This window comes from Perca fluviatilis, chromosome 8, assembly GCF_010015445.1.
Source record: "Perca fluviatilis chromosome 8, GENO_Pfluv_1.0, whole genome shotgun sequence".
NCBI lineage: Eukaryota > Metazoa > Chordata > Actinopteri > Perciformes > Percidae > Perca > Perca fluviatilis.
In genome coordinates this window covers 34,095,944-34,117,425 of record NC_053119.1, presented here as the reverse complement: position 1 = coordinate 34,117,425, position 21,482 = coordinate 34,095,944, and the positions used below count along the sequence as shown (strand labels likewise).

Here is a 21,482-nt window from a genome sequence, read left to right as displayed (position 1 = left end):
ACTACAAACGACTTTCAGACCACAAAAATGTATAATAAGGTATATAAAACTGCTTTTATAAAATGTTCCCAGTGTCACTTATACTGTACTTATACTTGTATTGTACACACTTTAGCACCAGTTACCATACTTAGTTTGACAATTGGAAAAGTCAGATGTGACATCCTATGGGCTGAACTAATATATAAATGAATAAATAGGCTATATCTAAATAAAATTATGGATATGGCTGACTTATTGGAAGGGTAGATGAGATGAGGAAAAAAAACACCTTCATTCAAAGTTCTCATTATTTCACCATTAATCCCCTGCATACAGAGCAAGTGCTGTCTGCTAAGGTCATTTACATTGTACCAAAGCTGCTTTCCCTTAGTCAGCAGACACTAATTGATGGGCAAAGGGCAACCAATGTGACTGAATGCTCTTTACTTTTAAAGTCAGAGTGAGTCTAACAGAGAGCTTGGAGCAAAATACCATCAAAAGTTTGTGAAATGTCTATGAAATTAATAAATGCCCCCTCATCATAATTAGGACCCACATTTTGTGTTGACTTGTCCAATATGCAAATGTAATCTGAGTGACCCCCACTGTGGGCCACTGCAGGTGATAAGGAGCAATGACCAGCAGGATATTTTTAGGTCATCCTGAAAGCCACAAAATTACACACTTTAATATACAGCATCACAGTATTATTTTCATTCTATGACTGGCAATGGTGCAATGATAGAGGATAAATTAAAATCAGTCAAGTTAACTTTAAGAAGGCAAATTTTCTCATACTTATTATAAAATCTTGGTTTAAGAAACAGTTCAACATTTAAAAATATTTAACGTACAGATAAAAGAGTGGTATTGATCTTCACATCTAATTCTTGGCAGAGAACACATAAGCTTTGAAAAACCTCATGAAAAAACACCTCATGAAAAATCAATAAGATTAATAACTGCATGTTATCAATGACTTCAAATAATCTGAATATCCGCTTGTTATAGGAGTGTACAGGGCTTTCCTTAAATAAATAATGCATTATCACAACCTTCATTTGCTTCCAAAACAGTGTGGTAAATGCACATTATTATGTAAATTCAGCAAGTATGCCATGTATATATACATTAAGTTGGCAACAAATGTTTTTGAATCTGATAGAACCCAGGCGTAATTAGTCAAAAGGAATTCATTGAGTGTGTGTGACTTTAACAACATTAAGAAAAACAGTAATGTTTACAGGTACACAATGAAAGGGATGGCAATGGGTACTGCATATGTTTTGTGTTTTGGGAAAGAGTTAGTGTATACTGTTTTTGTTTCAGTTGTCCTTAGTGGATATGGATCAGCCACTTTTCCAGCCCTACCCATCTGAGCTGGTTTTCCAGAACTTCACTCCTGCACAGACCTACACATTACCTCTCCGTCTCCACAACATTGACAAGGTGTGTGAATGAGTGATGACTACGCAAAGAGTTACACAAACAACAGGGTCTGAGCTCATGTTTTAGTGAAGCTTATGGAACCTTTAATGGAACCACAGAAATAGAAGGAGAAAAAGGTTTACAGTGTGTGTGTGTGTGTGTGTGTGTGTGTGTGTGTGTGTGTGTGTGTGTGTGTGTGTGTGTGTGTGTGTGTGCGTGCGTGCGTGCGTGCGTGCGTGCGTGCGTGCATGGGTGTTGTATTGTATGTCAGGGAAGCAGAATGATTGGAAAAGGTCATAGTGGATTGGAGGATATTTATAAATGCAATTTGAACAAGACACCGTCAAATAATTGTTGTGTGTGTACCTGGTTCTGTTTTTGTTGCTGTGTGTTGCAATTTTGTAAAGTTGGTGTGATTTTTTTTTCTCAAGGTTTCACGACAAGTTAAGCTGGAGCTGCAGGACTCTGAGTTTTTCCGTGTGGTCGGAACAGAGGGAACAGGTAGCAAGGTGGCACCAGGACTCTTTGCTACTTTCACTGTCTTCTTCACCCCGCAGGAGAACAAGGTACTGGAAAAAGAAGGGAGTTTGACTCCTCCGTAGAATAATCATACACAGTAGGCTAGATTCAGAGAGCACAATGAAGTATCAGGGTAATCTGGATTTAGGAACGGAAGACTTATAGCATGTAAAGCAACGTGGAGGGGCAAACATGCACACAATGAAAGCCCAAATTAAAGTACGGCCACTGAAGTCAGTGACAAGCCGTTACAACTCAAATTGTCTTGCAAGTTTGTCATATCAATTTATAACACTAATGACGTTACCTCTGCTAATCAATTCCATGCTTTAAAGCAACAATATGTAACTATTTTACCTTAAAATAACTTTATAACCAGTGGTGGTCGGAGCAAGTTACTATCTAAAACGCCTGTTTAAATTACTACTGTAGCAAGACTCGCTGCCACCATGAGTTCTCTGCACAAACACGACAAAGGCACTATTTACGTCTCCTCACACACACACTTTCAATTTAAATAGCTTCACTGTGCGCCTCTGGTCGAACGGCTTTCCATGCTGCTCAAGTCCAGACACAGTTCGGAACACAGTTCAATAGTAATAGTAAACAAAATCCTAATTATACATTAGTGTTTCATTCTCGCACCGTTGTTAGTTCATGAAAGGGGCAAATGTCTGTTCTTACCTCATGTCTGTGTAACAGCAGGACAGTTGAGTGTCTATATACATGACGTTCCACTTCCAGGATTGCTCCGGTGCCGCTGGAAATTCCGCTTGATGTCCCTCATTTCGGCTGGATGTCCGTTGCCTTGGGCTTCCGTTGTGTTGGCATTCTAAAATCCGGTCGATTTATGAGGACTATGGTTTTCTGTTGCACGACTAAAACAACCTTTGAACATACACATGTTCCACCAAAACAAGTTCCTTCCCGAGGCGATTTTGCAGAAGCGCCATTGCTTCATACGGTGTTTTGCCAAGACAATTGTGATTGGTTTAAATAAATTATAAACCAGAGCACATTTTTTTTCCATCCCGGATGCTGTGTTGACTAGCCGGACCTTACTTAGCAGCACTGTGAAGGAAGGTCTGGCAATGCGAGACTAGTAGAACAGGTGAAATGTTATCAAATAATGATGAGATATATCAGATAAAATCTTATGTGAAATCAGTTTGACTAAAATGTCACACTTATTAATGGTAACATGTCATTAGGTTAGTGTCAGGATCCCACAGTCTTCCCATTCTTCCTGCTAATTCCTCACAAAATTTGGTCCAGACATTCATCATCCCCAGAGGATGAACTGTAATAACTTATATCCTCTGACTATTCATTTAGCAATCATCTAGATGGTATCATATACCATCAGGTCAAAGCTTTCATTTTTCTAACACTTTGTTTTATGACCAAATACTTGCAATACTAATGACGTTCCCATCAGCCCCAGGTGTACTTTGTGTTTAATGCTAATAAGCAAATGTTAGCATGCTAATATGCTCAACTAAGATGGTGAATAAGATAAAACATTATAGCTGCTAAACATAAATACGCTAGTATTGTCATTGTGAACATGCTAATTATAGCATTTAGCTCAAAGCAATGCTGTGCCTAAGTACAGCCTCGTTGCAGGCTTTGTGGCTGCTGTGCTAAGTGGTGTACACATTTTATATTAGAAAATACTAAAGACAATATAATAAATATAATATAATAGTATAGTAGGTAATTTACTAAAAAATATGAATGTGTATGTGCTTGCCCATGTGTCTCCATCCAGGACTAACCTTGAGGACAGGCGGGTGGCTCAGCAGCATCGCCTAACAAATACTTCAGTAATACAGTACAGGCCAAAAGTTTGGACACACCTTCTCATTCCTTTATTTTCATGACTATTTACATTGTAGATTCTCACTGAAGGCATCAAAACTATGAATGAACACATATGGAATTATGTACTTAACAAAAAAGTGTGAAATAACTGAAAACATGTTTTATATTCTAGTTTCTTCAAAGTAGCCACCCTTTGCTCTGATTACTGCTTTGCACACTCTTGGCATTCTCTTGATGAGCTTCAAGAGGTAGTCACCTGAAATGGTTTTCCAACAGTCTTGAAGGAGTTCCCAGAGATGCTTAGCACTTGTTGGCCCTTTTGCCTTCACTCTGCGGTCCAGCTCACCCCAAACCATCTCGATTGGGTTCAGGTCCGGTGACTGTGGAGGCCAGGTCATCTGGCGCAGCACTCCATCACTCTCCTTCTTGGTCAAATAGCCCTTACACAGCCTGGAGGTGTGTTTGGGGTCATTGTCCTGTTGAAAAATAAATGATGGTCCAACTAAACGCAAACCGGATGGGATGGCATGTCGCTGCAGGATGCTGTGGTAGCCATGCTGGTTCAGTATGCCTTCAATTTTGAATAAATCCCCAACAGTGTCACCAGCAAAGCACCCCCACACCATCACACCTCCTCCTCCATGCTTCACGGTGGGAACCAGGCATGTAGAATCCATCCGTTCACCTTTTCTGCGTCGCACAAAGACACGGCGGTTGGAACCAAAGATCTCAAATTTGGACTCATCAGACCAAAGCACAGATTTCCACTGGTCTAATGTCCATTCCTTGTGTTTCTTGGCCCAAACAAATAAATTCTGCTTGACCTGGGGCGGTCCTCATGTGAGCCAGTTTCGTTGTAGCACTTGCTGGTTTTTGCGACTGCACTTGGGGACACATTCAAAGTTTTCGCAAATTTTCCAGACTGATTGACCTTCATTTGTTAAAGTAATGATGGCCACTCGTTTCTCTTTACTTAGCTGATTGGTTCTTGCCATAATATGAATTCTAACAGTTGTCCAATAGGGCTGTCGGCTGTGTAGCAACCTGACTTCTGCACAACACAACTGATGGTCCCAACCCCATTAATAAGTAAAAAAATTCCACTAATTAACCCTGACAAGGCACAACTGTGAAGTGAAAACCATTTCAGGTGACTACCTCATGAAGCTCATTGAGAGAACACCAAGGGTTTGCAGCGCTATCAAAAAAGCAAAGGGTGGCTACTTTGAGGAATCTAAAATATAAGACATGTTATTTCACACTTTTTTGTTTATTACATAATTCCATATGTGTTCATTCATAGTTTTGATGCCTTCAGTGAGAATCTACAATGTAAATAGTCATGAAAATAAAGAAAACGCATTGAATGAGAAGGTGTGTCCAAACTTTTGGCCTGTACTGTATATATGGTGCTTGCATGTTTGACACATTTTTTTCATTTTATCCATCTAGGACTACCACCCCAGACTGGTTTGTGTGACAGAGAGGGAGCGGTTTGAGGTCCCAGTTCGTGCCATTGGGCCACGTGCCATTCTTGACTTTCGAGACAGTATCCATTTACCCGTGTGTCCTGTGAAAGCCTCCACAGAGAGGACTCAGCTAGTCCGCAACATAGGAAACAGCCAGGCCAAGTTCAAGCTAGAAACAAAGAGGTGAGAGTCAGTGCAGTATGGGCTCATGTCTACTGTGTTTGAGTGATTTAACCTATTTTCTTCTGATACAGCAGATAGTTTCAATCTTAAATATTGTCAGTGTATAAACATTTAACGTATACATTAATGCATTAACCCAGAATCACAACAGCAAACATTTAGCTTCCTACCCTTTTCAAGAATTGTATTCAGTGGTGGAATAAGTATTCAGATCCTTTACTTAAGTAAAAATACTAATACCACACTGTAAAAATACTCGGTTACAAGGAAAAGTCCTGCATTGAAAATGTTACTTAAGTAAAAGTACGTAAGTATCATCAGGAAAATGTACTTAAAGTATTTTTATTGGGGGGGGCATTTTAGGCCTTTAATTGACAGGACAGCTGAAGACATGAAAGGGGAGAGAGAGGGGGGAATGACATGCAGCAAAGGGTCAGAGTCGAACCTGGGCCCGCTGCGTCGAGGAGTAAACCTCTATATATGGGCGCCCGCTCTACCAACTGAGCCATCTGGGCGCTCCAATTAAAACAGTTCTGTCAATCAAGTGTTTAATTGGCTCATCATTTCAGCAGGACTTGTAAGCCGATATATTGTTGGGTAGTTTAATTTATAATAAAACATATTTTTTTTATAAACTACATATGCTTTGTGTGCAAAAATTATTTTGTAAAGTAAATAGTCACTAAAGCTGTAATATTAATGTAGTGGAGTAAAAAGTACAATATTTACCCCTGAAATATAGTGGAGTAGAAGTAGAAAGTGGCATGAAAAGAAAAGACTTGAATAAAGTTCAAGTACCTCAAATGTGTACTTAAAGTGATGGTTCGGAGTAATTCACCCTAGGGTCCTTTGCACCATGACCTCGAGCCAAAGACCCCCCCAGAAGCTTTTTTCACCTGGGTCTAACATTGGGCGAGTTAGCGTAGAGTAGCGTTAGCCGCTGAATAGCTTAGCGCGGGGCTAATGGACCCACATTTGTATCTCTTAAATGACCCCACTAATAATGCCCGAAATGATACCAAAGGTATACACTAGTATATATAGGTTATGCACTCATAAAACGATGGATTGGAAAGTTTGTAAGTACACCAGAAGTTTATGTAAATAACACTTGCCTGCTGGCTTCTGCTCTCTGCTGTTGTTGTTGCTGCTGTGAGACGAGTGCTTAGGGACATCTACAAATTACAACACCGAAAAGAGATGCAACAAAATATTTTTTAAATTTAACTTATTTTTTAAAGTAAGTACTGTAATATAACTAGCAGGAGACAAGTAATAATTGAGGTAAGTTTGGAGACATTACCTTATTTAATCATTAAATTAATACATATTTTTGTTGTATCTCTTTCGGTTGTAGTAATTTATAGAGCGGCCCTAAGCACTCGTCTAACGCAGGGTAGCAGCAGCAGCAGCAACAGCAACAAGAGAGCAGAAGAGAGCAGGCAAGTGTTCATAAACTTCTGGTGTACTTACAAACTTTCCAATCCATCGTTTTATGAGAGCATAACCTATATATACTAGTGTAGACCTTTGGTATCATTTCGAACATATTAGTGGGTCATTTAAGATATACAACGTGGTCCATTAGCCCCCGCAACAAGCTACTCAGCGACTACGCAACCTACGCTAACTCCCCACAATTAGACCCAGGTGAAAAAGCTTCTGGGATGGTGTTTGCCTCAAGAGTCATGTTTATAAGATTATACTCGAACCATCACTTAAGAACAGTTCTTGAGTAAATGTTAGTGATGCACCGAAATGAAAATTCTTGGCGAACCGAAACCCGAAAAAGAGGAAACCAAGACCGGAAAACCGAAACCGAAACACCGAAGAAATTAAGCCAATTATTAGTACCATTGCATTTATGGCTATGACTGTGTACTAACTTTACTAAAATCAAGGCATTGCAATTGTATAAATTAATATTAAAGTTTAATTAAAAAAATATCTAGCAGAAATATGGCTACAATCTGATAGTCACATACAGTATACAGTAGCCTAAGAACAGAATAGCTTACCTATTGTTATTATTATTATTATTATTATTATTAATTGAGGCACTTTCTTGCAGGATTTCACTGAACATATCAGATAACGAGGGTGCATGCCCCTCATCTGGTGCAGAGAGACCAGTCTTTTGTTTCTGCGCTCTGATCTCCTACGCTGGGCGCTGCTCCGTCCGTCTCCGCCGCGGTTCTCCGCATCCATGGCGGCCTGGATCATTTCCGTCGCCCTGCTTTATTTCCGCATCCAAGTAATGGTCTTTATAACGCGGATCAAGTACAGTCGCGATGAAGTGCAGAGGATCCGAACAGATCTCAGTGAAACGTGTGCTGACAGACTCTAAGAGCACTTTTCATTGTTTTCCTCCGTGGTCCGTCTCAACCTCTTTGCTTAGGAGACGCTTTGCAGGTGGAACGGATCGGGTACTGACACACGTGCAGGTCGCGTTTTCTGTTTGCGTCATCACAACATTTTCGGCCGTATTGTTCGGTGATAAAGGTATTTCGGCCGAAAACCGAAAATGCCCTTTTGGGCCATTTTCGGCCGAAAAGTTTCAGTGGCCGAATATTCGGTGCATCCCTAGTAAATGTTCTTAGTTACATTCCACCACTGATTGTGTAACTGTACTTGGTGATAGGTACACATTCAATTCACATTTACAGTAATTACTATTGATTATACATGTAAATAAATATTGTAACATTTGGGTTTCTTCTGCCAGTTTCTAAAACTACATTGGACTTTGGCTGTTATAAAACACCATGCTTTACATTCTGTTGTTTATTCCACCTGGTGAAATTATTTTCTATTCTATTCTATTTAATTCTAGCCCTTTCTCAGTGACGCCCTCCTGTGGGACTCTGGATATAGGCGAGAGCATGCAGGTGACTGTGATTTTCAACCCCATGACCATAGGAGACCACAGCCAGGACCTGCTTCTGCACTACCACACTGGTGAGAAGAATTCAGGCCTCTGAAAACATACAACACTACAAAACTGTAAGCAAACTAGTGACACAAATAACTAAAATAGGTTATGACCACAGCATCTGATAAAGCTAGTGTCAATCGTACAGTAGCATAATTTCTTGACTTCCCAGAGCTGTAGTGAAATATTCATGTCCCTATTAGCATTAGCAGAATGACATGGTTTCAGTGTGTTTCTCATCAGCTGCGTTATTTTTCTACCAAAGCATTCTGGTATAATAGAGAGGCGGTAAGTTTTCATGTGTTCCTCTCCTATGTGTCAGAATGTGTTTCTCAGTCCGTCTGTCTTTCCTCTCGTGAAACATTGTGTCACACAAATAGATTTCTAATAGATCTGACAATTAGCATTGTTAATGATCAACCACTTAACTGTTAACCGACAATAAGAATTTTGACCGATTAATACTATCAGTTAAACAGTTAAAAATAAAAATATAAAAATATTATTAAAACAAAAATGAAAAAGTGATTAAAAATGTTTTGCATTGTAAAAGAAAAATGGGCAATACAATCTATGTTGTACCTGCTAGTTAACTTGCTAGTGCAAACTTTGCAATAACGAGTTGCGTTTTGAGCTTTTTTTTTCTGCTAAATTCGTGGCTGGACTGTGCTCACAGCGGAGAGCTACTGTACGTGTGGTCTCGCAGCGCTGCGGAGGAAGGTCTGGCTAGTCCACACAGCATTCCGGGATGGCATTTCTTTAAACCATTCACAATCGTCTTGGGCAGCGCTAAGCCCCGGACACAATAATGGTGCCTCTGCAAAATAGATTCGGGAAGGAACTTGTTTTGGTGGAACATATGTACATTCCAAGGTTGTTTTAGTCGTGAAATAGAAAATTCAGATTGGACAGATAGTCTAGCTAGCTGTCTGGATTTACCCTGCAGAGATCTGAGGAGCAGTTAACCATAGTCCTCATAAATCCACAGGAGTTTAGAACGGCAACACAAAGAAAGAGGAAGGTGACGGACATCCGGTCAAAATTTCCGGAAGTGAAACGTTGTCAATATAGACTACTGTACGTGACACATGCATCTATATCGATGAGGACTGGCGGGGTAAATCGTCCGTCCTACCCAGAGTATGCCAGGCAGACACACAGCTGACAACCTCACAGGTGGATGTGGTGGAGACAAGCTCAGGCATATGCTCTGCGCATAGCTGCGGACAACTGTTTCTAGGAAAGTGGCTGCATGTGTCTACGACAATGCATGCAACATCTTGGCTGCGTGACCGGTACAAGTCCTCAGCTGTCCGCAGATGTGGAGCAGGAAAGGTATGTCAGAGTGTCCATGATGGGAGAACTTGGACTAAGTTGTTTGCTTGTCGGCTAACGGTCAATGATCGGTTTATCAAGGGTCGGCTATCGGTCAGAAAAAAAATTATCTAAATTAGCATCCTTACTATTAATGTAATTTTTTCTTTTGTAACACACATATGCACACACAACATAAACCCATGCAGTGAAACTTCACTATGAACACATTGCATATGTGTGTCTTGTCACATATGCAGCTCTTATCAGTGTTTTCCATTGATATCTGTAGCAGCCAGGCAGAAAAGATTCCCCAAGCTTGTCCAATTAACTGTTCATTGTCTCTTTCTAATTGTCTTTTTTTTTGCTGATTCATTTGAACCCATACGTTGTGCGTACGACTGTATTTGCTCGTATGAATATAGCTGGTTTTTGGATTCAGAAGGATCCTTTAACCTTGGATGTAGCAGATGAGTAGATACTAACGAGGTACTTTGGAGTTTGTGTTGGTCAAAGGTGACATAAGTAATGGTAATGAGAGGAGAATCTTTCAAACATCCTTAGGGAATTGGGCTGTAAACATGGTGGGGATTTAGCCCATGATGGCTGTGGTGTTTTGTACTTACTGCTCAGTCCATTTTCTCGTTATCTCTCATTTCCTCAGCTCTGATTTCTTTTTAAATCACATCCTAATGGGCTTAGCATACACCAATCTACCACTACTGTGTCTCTGTTTGTCTGGTTGTCTCTACATAGTACAGTGTTTGATTTGAAAATTGAGTAGCCTGGCTCCACCTTTTGCAAATTACTATTTAAAGCTTGATTAAAGCACACAAAAACAGATTACTAGCACTGCTTATACACCATTGTGACTGACTGTACGTATAATACCAGCATAGGTCACTCTTGTTATCATAAATTCGCACTATTACAGATGTAGCTCTTTTTAGGTCCAAACTCAAAACTTATCTGTTTAGTCTGGCTTTTAATACATAGCAGTGGTGTGACAATTTAATTTTTTTGTTTCTTTGTAACCTTTTCTGATTTCACTGTTTTCTATGTTCATTCTTTCTATTGTATGATATGTGTTTCTGATGTTAAGCACTTTGGATACCTGATGGTTGTTGTAAAGTGCTATATAAATACATTTTGATTGATTGATTGATTGATAAAGATTTTGCAGTAAATGTTGCCATTACATTAAAAACAAATCATATATGTTTATTAGTTTATACATTTATATGGTTTGTTCTGCTGTCAGGACTTACCTCAACTCGATGCAATATGCTAATGAGTCATTTATCCTCTGTTTTTTATTCATTAAGCATTTTATTTAATGTGACATCATTGTTTGATAAATGCTTGTTTTACAGTAATAGCTACTGGTTGTACTCTCTTCGCTTTCCAACTTTGTGTTGCCAGTTCTCATTAATATTCAACGAGCTAAGTTGCTTGACTCTGATTGGCTAACAGCTAGCCAATGAGAGCCTGGCTATCCGCATCCTTTACCCAGCGCAACTGGGCGAGCTCATGGTTAGTAACAACATGATGTCAGACTGACCAGCTTTTGTAATTGGCCTGATTTCTCCGCTTATTTCTTTTCAGTGGCTGACAGAGGAGGTAGCAGTTCATTTTCACATTCACAACATAACACAAACACATATGGACCTAACATATTTCAAAAAATGCAAGTAAAAACGGTTTTGTGTGGCAGGGCACCTTTAATGGTCACATGTTATGTTAGGGTAGCCTGGGTTGCCTGCTGAATTAGCCAGACTCCTTAACATCAAAGGCAAAAACACGAAGCTTTTGACTTTTCCTGTTGACACACAAGGGGATCAATTAGAGGTAAAAGGAGAAAGTTGCTGGAAAACATTGGTGCATTGCAAGAGATGATTTAACTGGGGCTGCGTCTGTTAAAAAAATGTTTTTTTTACTAGCGCACCGTTTTACACGCCTGCCGTGAATTTAGGAAATGGTATAGTAAAATCACTTTGATGGCTGTCAAATAAAGGTTTCAATGCAAAGTAACTTGGAAAATTAGACCCAATTTTACAGTGTAGTTTGTTATGATGGGAAAAGAGCAATTAGTCTCACTTTTCATGTGTACTCCCAGCTAAACAGTGGTAGCTGAAAATAGCAAACATGACTAGGTTAAGTTGATTAACCAAGGGGATGCTTCAATCAAAGCCAAATCAGCCTTACTCCTGACCCAAGCCGTCCACATCAAAGTCTCCTCTAAAGCTAATTTCAGCTACACAGCTCCCTAAAAATCGTCTCGGTACAATAATCCCAAGGTGTTAAACAAACACAGTTGAACAGCTGTGTACCATGCTGAAAAAAGCTTGAGTTCCCCCCTGTTAGCTATGCATCACCTGGGTGGATATTCCACGGTGCACTACCCCCATTTGCACTGTGAAGCACTGTGTGTGTTTGAGTGTGTGTTTGTGAGGGAAGATTCATTAGCATGCTGACACGACAATCATTCTGTTATCAGTCGTAGTTCCGAACCTCTACTACGGCAAAGTCACCTTGTGAATAAACGGCCTGTTTAGGATTGGATAATAACGGTGAATAAGCGCTTAACTGTTCTGACTTCAGATTTGTAATCATCCATTTTTATCTTTTCATTATTGTTACACAGATTCCCAGAGCAGAGGGAGATTTAATAAATTATGTATGTATAGCTATTTAATGATGATTGTTTAGAGTAAAAAAAAAACTTCAGGATCTATAAAAAATATCTGTCTGTGGATGAGTGTGTTTGTTTTTCCATTTTTTTGTGAACTGTAAAAGCATTTTTATATGTTTACCTGTGTGCGTGACCTTAAAGGAGCAGGGGCGCTGACTGGCTACATAAACAGGCAGGTCTGCTGAAGGAGTGGCATCAGTAACAGCGCTCAGCAGCATTAAGCTTTTATAATGGAAGGGCCAGGCCAGGTTCAGAACACCACTTACAGCCCATCAAGACACTATCATTTTTAATTTAGCACCTTTCCCTGTCTCCCTCACACTCATGTATGTTTCAGGTCAGCATGCTGCTAAAGGCTTTACTCTGCTGAGGGGGCCATTGGAGACTTCAGCATAAGCTGGCTGACCTTGCGTGTGTGCGCATCTGTGTGTTAGCGTGTTGCATGTCAATATGCATGTACACCACAGTACTTAACGCGGGTACACTCTGCATCTTTATTACCCATTGTCAGTTAAAAGACAGTGCCGCTTTGGAAAATAATAGTTTGCTCAGCTCGCTTGTTTTCGACCATGGGGTGTTAGACAATACTTGTTCTGTCTTAAAAGTGAGCAGAGAGTCTGTGCTGCTCCAGTAACCCCCTCCCTCCGTCACACACAACCCTCTGCTCTGTCACTGCTGCTGATTTAAATGAAAAGACGAACAGCTCTTAGGAAGCGCTGAGGCATCTGCTTTGACAGGGCTATAGCACCAAGGGGACTTCAGCACAGCAGCCTTTTTTAGAAAAGCAGCACACTCACACACAAACAGCAAGAAGCTGCACAGTAACAAACACACACACACACACACACACACACACACACACACACACACACACACACACACACAAACAAGCACGTTTATGCACACACATGCTGCAGAGTTTTTGTGCTGTGATCAAAGGTAGCTGAGGGGGTTGAGTTCTGTGTTCTCTCGCTGTGTTCATACAGAAATGATGGGAAGAGAAAGCAAGCGTGGGGGAAATGGGTTGGTGGACAGTGATGATGAAAGCTTAGCAATAAGCTGCAGCTCTCCCTGCCTGTCAACTGCTGTCATAGCATCCGGATGCTGCGAGATAATTGTTTTTCTCTCTATTCCCCAATTCTTCTTTCCCTCTTCCTCATTTCCATCATTCATCCTCTGTCCTCTCTGTTGTCTCTACTCTCTTCTTCTCCATCCGATGGTATCTCACAGCTGCTGCTAGTCTTTCTCGCAGAGTGAAAGCAAAGACCTGTAAAACTGTGCCAGGCTTTTTCTGTATTCCCTATTTCTGCTTCTAAGTACATGATGGAAATCTCCGTGATAATTAATTAATTACACTGTTGCAAACGCGAGCGAGCGCTCCTTGAATTCTAATATGTGTTTTTACTGTATGGTCATTGTATAGATTTAACCAGCCTACATTCTTCACAGACAGGTTCATTTTTTCCCTCAACCAGGACTGGGCTCAATTTTTTGTTGATACATCTGAAAGCTAAATAACTCACACTAATGCTGGGAGAGTTTTACTCCTACTGAGGCTTTCATGTTACTCAAAAATGAGGTATGAATCACTTCTGCTCACTTGTGTTCAAGCCCAGTCAGAGATGGATTAAAAACGTTCCTATGCAGTCTGCATTGAGCAAGACTAGAAACCTAATGGGATGGTTTATCTTATAACATTTTTACACATTTGCTTATTATTGTGGAAGATAAATCTCCTGGAAACTGTCAGTGTTTTAGTTAATTCGTCATTGAGTCTTGGTTTTAGTTTGATGGTGTTCGTATGAAGTGTAGTGTATTTATTATATATTATTATTATATCACTTATCACATATCATCATCTTTAAGATGTGCTCTCACTCTCACTTCATATTTATTATTTTTATTAAAAAGAATAGTTCGTTTTTTTATTTAAATGTTTGGAAAAGCTCAGTAATAAAATTGATCGGATCGAAATCGTATCGTGGCAGACTTTGTGATATCAGCCAATATCGTATCGTTGTCCAAAGAGTCAATATAATATCGTATTGTAACTTGTGATCGGTGTTGAAAGTTATTTCCAAAATGTAATACATTATTGATTACTAGTTACTATCATTTGAGAGTGATTAGTTATATTGCAATATTACTGTCTCTGAATTGTAATGCTTTACACTTCTTTTGCATTACTTTTGAGCTACTTTCACCAAAATAAAAGCGGAAGTATGACTTGGCAGGTAGCTTGTGAATTTCACCACGGGATCAACAAAGTCCCATCTTTATCCACTATATACATCATATTTATTCATATTATTTTGTATTATTAATCTGAATATGCAAAGTAACTAAAGCTATAAAATAAATAGTTAAGTAAAACGTACAATAACCTACTTGACTGAATTGTGGTGGACTAGAAGTAGCCTAATAATTAGGAGAAAATGAAAATACTCAATAGGCCTGCACGATAAATCATTATAAAATCGCGATCTCGATTCACCCCTGTTCGCGATTTAATTAATTTATTGAAAGCATTTGACATTGACATGTTTTAATTATGTAAAGACATGTTCAAGGAGTTCAGATAGAGCCTGTATCAGGGCCATATTTAGTTCAATATGTTATATGTCACTATTTTTGGTAGCCTACTGTACTGTTAAATGGCCAGTATGTACTTTATTTTCTTTATTCATTGAAGCCTCTATGTTTACAGGCATTTGGTGGTCCAGTAACTGAGAAACAGTGACTTTGCGCCAGCCATGGAGCTCTGCGGGCTGCCGATATCTCTGTGCCCGAGTAGCAGTGCTTCGCCTGTAGCCTACTTCCACCCATATCCAAGTCAATATCTGCCTAGGAAATCATATAGTCTTAATCTGCATTGCTATTTTTACTCGTTGTGAAACGCAGGCCACAATAAGTAATTAGGTTTTGTTTTTGTTGTTGTTGGGTCACTTTTACTCATGACATGCTAACGACAACAAAGGATTCCATTCATTACGCTAAGCTAAGTTAGCGGCAGCGCCGCCGGACTAAGACAACGCATGCACTGAAACAAAAATGCGTTTGCCCACCTATATAAATATAGAGGAGACGGTGAATAACCCTATTTTTCAACAAACGGTGTCGTATTCCTTTAATCTTTCAGATTTAGGTCTGGATTTCCAGGCTAGAGCCCTAGAGCAACCATCTACACTCTCAGTCAGTTGAATACACCTGCATACCAGAGCACTTGTATGTAATTCATATTGTTCACTCCATTACATTTTGTAAAGTAATTAATGGCACGCCTCCATGATTGTTTTGGCTAGAGGCAAGCTTTGAAAAGCACAACAATCATAATAAAATGAAATACCCATTGGACTTGTGAAGTTGCACTGTTTGCAAATGAGAACATTCTCTATGTCACTTTGATCTCAGTTTTCCTTCCTAGTAATTTGATTGACCAGGGTAACTGTGTTTTCATTTACGCTAGCGAAATGTAATATCAAAGAAACCAGAGAAACATGGAGAGGAGTCCCCTGTAGTGTTCAGAGTGTTCAGAATTCAGTCATCGCCTTATATTTTATCCAAAATGCCAAAGAGTTCCCTGTGTGTGTGTGTGTGTGTGTGTGTGTATTGAGTGGGATTTGCTGGAAATTTGTCCTTTTAAACAAAGTAACCTCTGCAGGTATACAAATATAAATAATCTCAGGATAAGCAGTGTTGTTTTCTTTTCTTTTTACAGGCCAGTCCTTATTATTTGAATGTAAACAAACACTCATTATATTTACATAAGCCCTTGTTCTTGGCGGCTTTACACAAAACCTTGTTTTGCATCTTATCTTTGTTGCTGCTCAACGTTGCTCTTTCTTTTCTCTCACTGCTGGAAGTGTGCACCCTGTGATGGTGGCACCTTGCTTACTACTACAGAGACTAATTAGTTGTTAACCATTAAGGACTTTGTCCCGTGTGGTTTTGTAACTTTACTCCATAGAATCATATTTTTAAATTGTTGTATTGTGCATTGTGGGAAATCGTACTACCTTAAGTCTACTACAGTAAGATTTAAACAATTCATATTTCTTTCAGCCTGATGTATTTCACATTACTGCAACTCAAAAAGGCTTTGGCAGCATAATAAAGTAAGTTGTTTTGGATGCCAGTTTTCCAGGATATTTTCAGATCCATTGTGCGTGGCTCCGTCTTTCAAAGCCAGACTTTGCAGTATGTCTCCTCTCTCCACTGCCCACATTAGGCCTGAGACTCCCTGAGGAGCAGCAGTGTCTGCTTAGTGGGTAGAATTGTTTTGTGCTCCCGGTTAGTACTGTAAGTGCAGTATATCAGTGCATAGTCTATCTCCACGACGTTCCACTTCCGGGACTGCTCTCGTTATGCCGGAAATTCCGCCGGATGTCACTCTTTTCGGATGTCCCGTCACCTTCCGCTTTCTTTGTGTTGTTATTTTAAACTCCGGTGGATTTATGAGGACTATGGTTAACTGCTCCTCAGTTCTCTGCAGGGTAAATCCAGACAGCTAGCTAGACTATCTGTGCAATCTGAGTTTTCTGTTGCACGACTAAAACAACCTTTGAACATGTCCCACCAAAACAAGTTCCTTCCCGAGGCTTTTTTGTAGAGCCGCCCAAGACGATGAGTAGTTTAAAGAAATGCCAATAGATTCAGTGTATAACTGTCTCTCCCCCAGCAACTGCACCATTAGGACATTGCTTTAATTATTGTATTAAATAATCCCAATTTTTGCTATACAGTGATATATTGATCTTCCATTGGAGCTAAAAAAAAAACTTTTCATTCATGCATTCACATGCATCTTTTAATATTCGAGCTGTGTTAATGGGGCATGTCATAAGGACAGCGATGTTCACAGGAAGCACAAAAACAAGGTACATTAAGCTTGCAGTTTTGCTAGCCTGATTTAAGACTTCTAAATTTCTGCCAACATCTCAGATGTTTTCTGTGATTCAGTTCTATAATAAAACTATTTGTAAATGTAGGATTAAATGTGGGCTTATCAGGTTTAGATTTGTGGCTTACATAGATTGTTTGATCTTGATGTCTGTGCATAGTACATAGTAAATGTGTTTATAACAGTAGGTCATTCAACTTCAACAAAACAGGATAAGACATTTTTGGATCATTGAAATATACAAAGAAAACACCGTCTCCTTACTCACCTTACTAATTCAGACGATTAAACTGGATGCATAATATACTCTGCTCAGCTGTTAAAATCATACTTTGTTGACTACATCCCACAACTCGTGTGACCCACGTTAGGGAACAACAAAAGTTGATGATCAGAAGTTTAAAAACCATTGGTATAGTCTGTACATGGATGTTTGTGTGTGCACTTCTACATGTGTCTACATGCTGTTTTTGCATGACTTCTGCGCAGGTGAAGATGTGTACATCAGCTTGTATGGGGCTTGTGAGGAACTAGACATCCATCTTGAGTCGGACTTTGTTCTGCTGAAGAAGACTTACATTTCCCTGGCCAACGTACACAAAGTGTCCCTCACCTACAGTAGTAAGATCCCTTTTAAATACTGTTGGACGACGTGGCCCAGCCTGCAAGAGGAGGCCCTGAGCTTACTGAGGTATGTCTGTATGTATGTATGTATGTATGTATGTATGTATGTATGTATGTATGTATGTATGTATGTATGTATGTATGTATGTATGTATGAACACAAAGGATTTAACACTAACAATACAGGAATGTATTTTCGATAAGATGTTTTTAGAAGTGTGGGCTGTATAAGCTCTCCCTCTCCGTCTTACTATGTACATGTTGCAAGTAAAATTACCTGTTGTGTGTTTTTTCAGCATGTGTTGCCAGAAAAGTGTCCATCCCTTTCTTTCTGTCTGCAACTCTTCTGTTCTTCTCTCGGACCCTTCTGGTTTCTCTTTCTTGTTTTGCCTTTTACCTTACCTTCCTTCCTCCATGTCTGTAGGGAGAGCTCAGTGCTCCAACAGAAGGAGGAGGAGGTGGAAAGGGAACGGTTGCTTATTCAGTGTGAGTCTGACCCCACAGTGATCCATCGTCTGCCACTGCTGTCCAGAGCACTGCAGGAACGCAGAAGCCAAGCTGTGCAGAGCAACATCTTGGCGCTCTCACGCAGCTGCATAACTGTGATGCCAGCGGTGTGTTTATGTGTGTGTCTGTGTTTTCCTGTCTCTTTGTATCCCTCTTGCCCAGTATCTCTCGTCAGCTAATTGTCCACACCCTACCCATGGATTTGCAGCCTAGCTTCTTTCCGTGTTCGGACTGTGCTGCAGAGATTATAGCTTCTCATGATGTTTCTGAATAACGGCACTGTGTGTGTGTGTGTGTGTGTGTGTGTGTGTGTGTGTGTGTGTGTGTGTGTGTGTGTGTGTGCGTGCGCGTGCGTGCGTGCCTGCTCCTCTCTGTCACTCTTTCTTCAGACATAAAAGAATGTGTTGAACAAGTAGGCCTACGTAATTAAAAAAACAACAATCACAAACAGAAGTGACACAGGCTTTTTAAAAAGTTTTCGTTGCCCGTCCCTAAATAAAATGATTAAGTGTTTAGGCTGTCAGGCTTTTGCAATGTATTCATTGCGCCTGTTTGTATCGCGGTGGTGATGAACATTTGTTAGTCAGCACTTATAAAAATAAAAATGTAATATCTATATTCACATTATAGACACCTCCGCTGACTAACCCTGTAACAGTTTGGCCAGAATTAAGCACACTGACCATACACGGGCAAGCCACATGTTAGGTTTGTGTAGTGTAATGTCTGATTTATATCCTTTATATGACCTATTGTTTTTCTTCTTCTTCTCGTCTTTACATGGCTCAGGAAGGTGAAATATGGCCCAACTGCCCAGCACAGTTCAACATTGTCTTCAAGCCCGAAGAGGCCAAACTATACCAACAAACCATATATTGTGATGTCACAGGTCAGTGCCTAGCTAGAAAATACAACACTCATAGCACAGTATTGCATGTATATTACATACAGTAATAAATAAGAAACTAAGAAACAAACAATGTGTAAATTTAAGCCACGCTAGCAGCACAAAAAGTAAAAGTCCTCAAAAAGTCACAGCATTCTTTGTGGCTTGTTGTGTTTTACACATTTCCATGAATCATGGATGAGGTTGATGACATAAATGAGGAAATATTAGAGGACTTTAAGGAGACGTGATGATGAACTACGGCGGGATTGGACACTCAGGCAGGATCTGGTCCAGGAGTGGCAATGCGCTCCTGGTGGAGGGGGTGGACGGAGATGGAGTTGGGGGGTGGAGGAAGGGGCACAACAGGAGCAGGTGGTGCGTTTGGAGGCCCACGCTCCATGGCTACAGCAATCCTCTCCATACTGTGGAGATGCGCCTGAGAGGCCGCAGCAACATCGCCACCCGGTCAAGACGGGCATTTATTACTTTGCTGCATCTATTTGCATAAGCTCCCGCTGGCGTGCGCCAGGCAAATCCGCCGTCATAATAGCAATCTGCCATGGAACAAGCGCACCTGCTCTTACAGTCAATGTGAGATGACGCTCTGATTGGTTTATTGCACGGTACGCCCAAACCACACCTAGCTACTTCAGACCAACCAATTTTAGATCCGGCCACAAAGCTACTTGCGTTTCACGTTTGATACTTGCGTTTCAGATCGTTAAAATAGGGCCCTTTATCTGACTGAGGTTTGTGCAAGTTAGCATCTATGGCCCCGACCATGGCTCTGAAGTATCAGTAGTCTAACTGTGGGCTGTCTATTGATAAATCCATGGTGCTGTCTGTGGTTCTGAAGTAGCAGACAGATTTGTAATTAATATGAAGCTGAAGTGAAACTGGAACTTCTGGATTCTGTTCCAGAAATAAAAAAAAAGGATTTTAAATCCATTTGACTTTTGTAACTATGCTAATAGCTAAATATCCAGCCTTAAATTTGAATTTGTTTATTTTGCACAATCTGTCTATAAGACAACAGTAATATACAGTAAAAAAATAAAGATTGTGCAGGTGAGATTAAGAAAACCCCTAGGGGCTTACAGAAAGAATCTCATCTAAGGAAGAGAGGAATAACATAGATAATGAACATTATAAATGTCCAAAACAAAAAACAACTAATTGAACACAAGTGAGCACTGAATTTAAAATAAATTAAATTAAAAGCATAAGGTTGACAACATAAAAATCAAAGGCATAAAATAAATTACAATAATATAGATACAATGAGGATATGTAGACTGATGTGTGTATGTGTAAGTAGAAATGAGAGACAGCAAGGCCAAACAGAATGTGATATGAATAGTTCAGATCAATACAGACAGTTAAGTTTAGTTAATTAGACAGGTCTTAAGCCTATTTTTATAATTCTTGACAGAAGTTGACTGAAATGCAGTGCTTATATACCTGTTCCATAGCTGAGCTCCGCTGTATCTAATAGAGAATTGACAGAGCCTAGTACGGAACATTGAAAGATGTAAATATTTGGCATGTCTTGTATTAGAACCGTGTACGTCAGCATTAGACTGAAAAAATACTACACAAGGCATCGGAATGGAAGCTGGCTGGTGCAAAATTGCCAATGGATTTAGGATATCTTACTGGATATCTTACTGCAAACAAAATGAATATGCTTCTTCCAGCTAAGACTATCATCCAAGCTGGCCTTGGATGAGAACAAGATTTAACTTTCTAGGGCAGTGGTTCTTAAACTTTTTTTCAGTAGTGCACCCCCTTTGAATTGTTTTTTTAAGCCAAGTACCCCCTGACCAGTGCAAAGCATTTTGTGGTAGAAAAAAAGTCTATATAAAGAGGAACAATACAGCGCCAGCAGTGATAGGTTTACTGAACAACAACCTTGTAACTGAAAAACAATTGAAATTTCAAATGTTTAGAATCCATCACTAAATTAATTCATTATTATACTACAATAATTTTATTAATTATACATGACATATTCTTGAATCAGCATTTTGCAAAAATCTCACATACCGCCTGCAGTAGACCAAAGTACTCCTAGGGGTACGCGCACCCCAATTTTAGAAACACTGCTCTAGGTCAGACAATTTACCTAACTGGTCATCTGGCTACACTAGCAACATAAACAACCATGTGAGAACAAAGCATGAGTAAGTAAGTCCATTCCTGCTATACATACAGATATG

General features: G+C 39.8%; 1 protein-coding gene across 2 annotated transcripts in view; it reads left to right on the top strand.

Moving 5' to 3' along the window:
* Positions 1-21,482, top strand: part of hydin (HYDIN axonemal central pair apparatus protein) — a 137,266-nt gene that overhangs the window by 2,144 nt on the left and 113,640 nt on the right. For both annotated transcript variants that reach the window (XM_039809874.1, XM_039809873.1), the window contains exons 4-10: positions 1,312-1,431; positions 1,842-1,976; positions 5,206-5,405; positions 8,239-8,363; positions 17,733-17,934; positions 18,292-18,481; positions 19,164-19,263. In XM_039809874.1, coding sequence (XP_039665808.1) covers positions 1,312-1,431; positions 1,842-1,976; positions 5,206-5,405; positions 8,239-8,363; positions 17,733-17,934; positions 18,292-18,481; positions 19,164-19,263 — 1,072 coding nt within the window. The remainder of the gene's footprint in view (positions 1-1,311; positions 1,432-1,841; positions 1,977-5,205; positions 5,406-8,238; positions 8,364-17,732; positions 17,935-18,291; positions 18,482-19,163; positions 19,264-21,482) is intronic.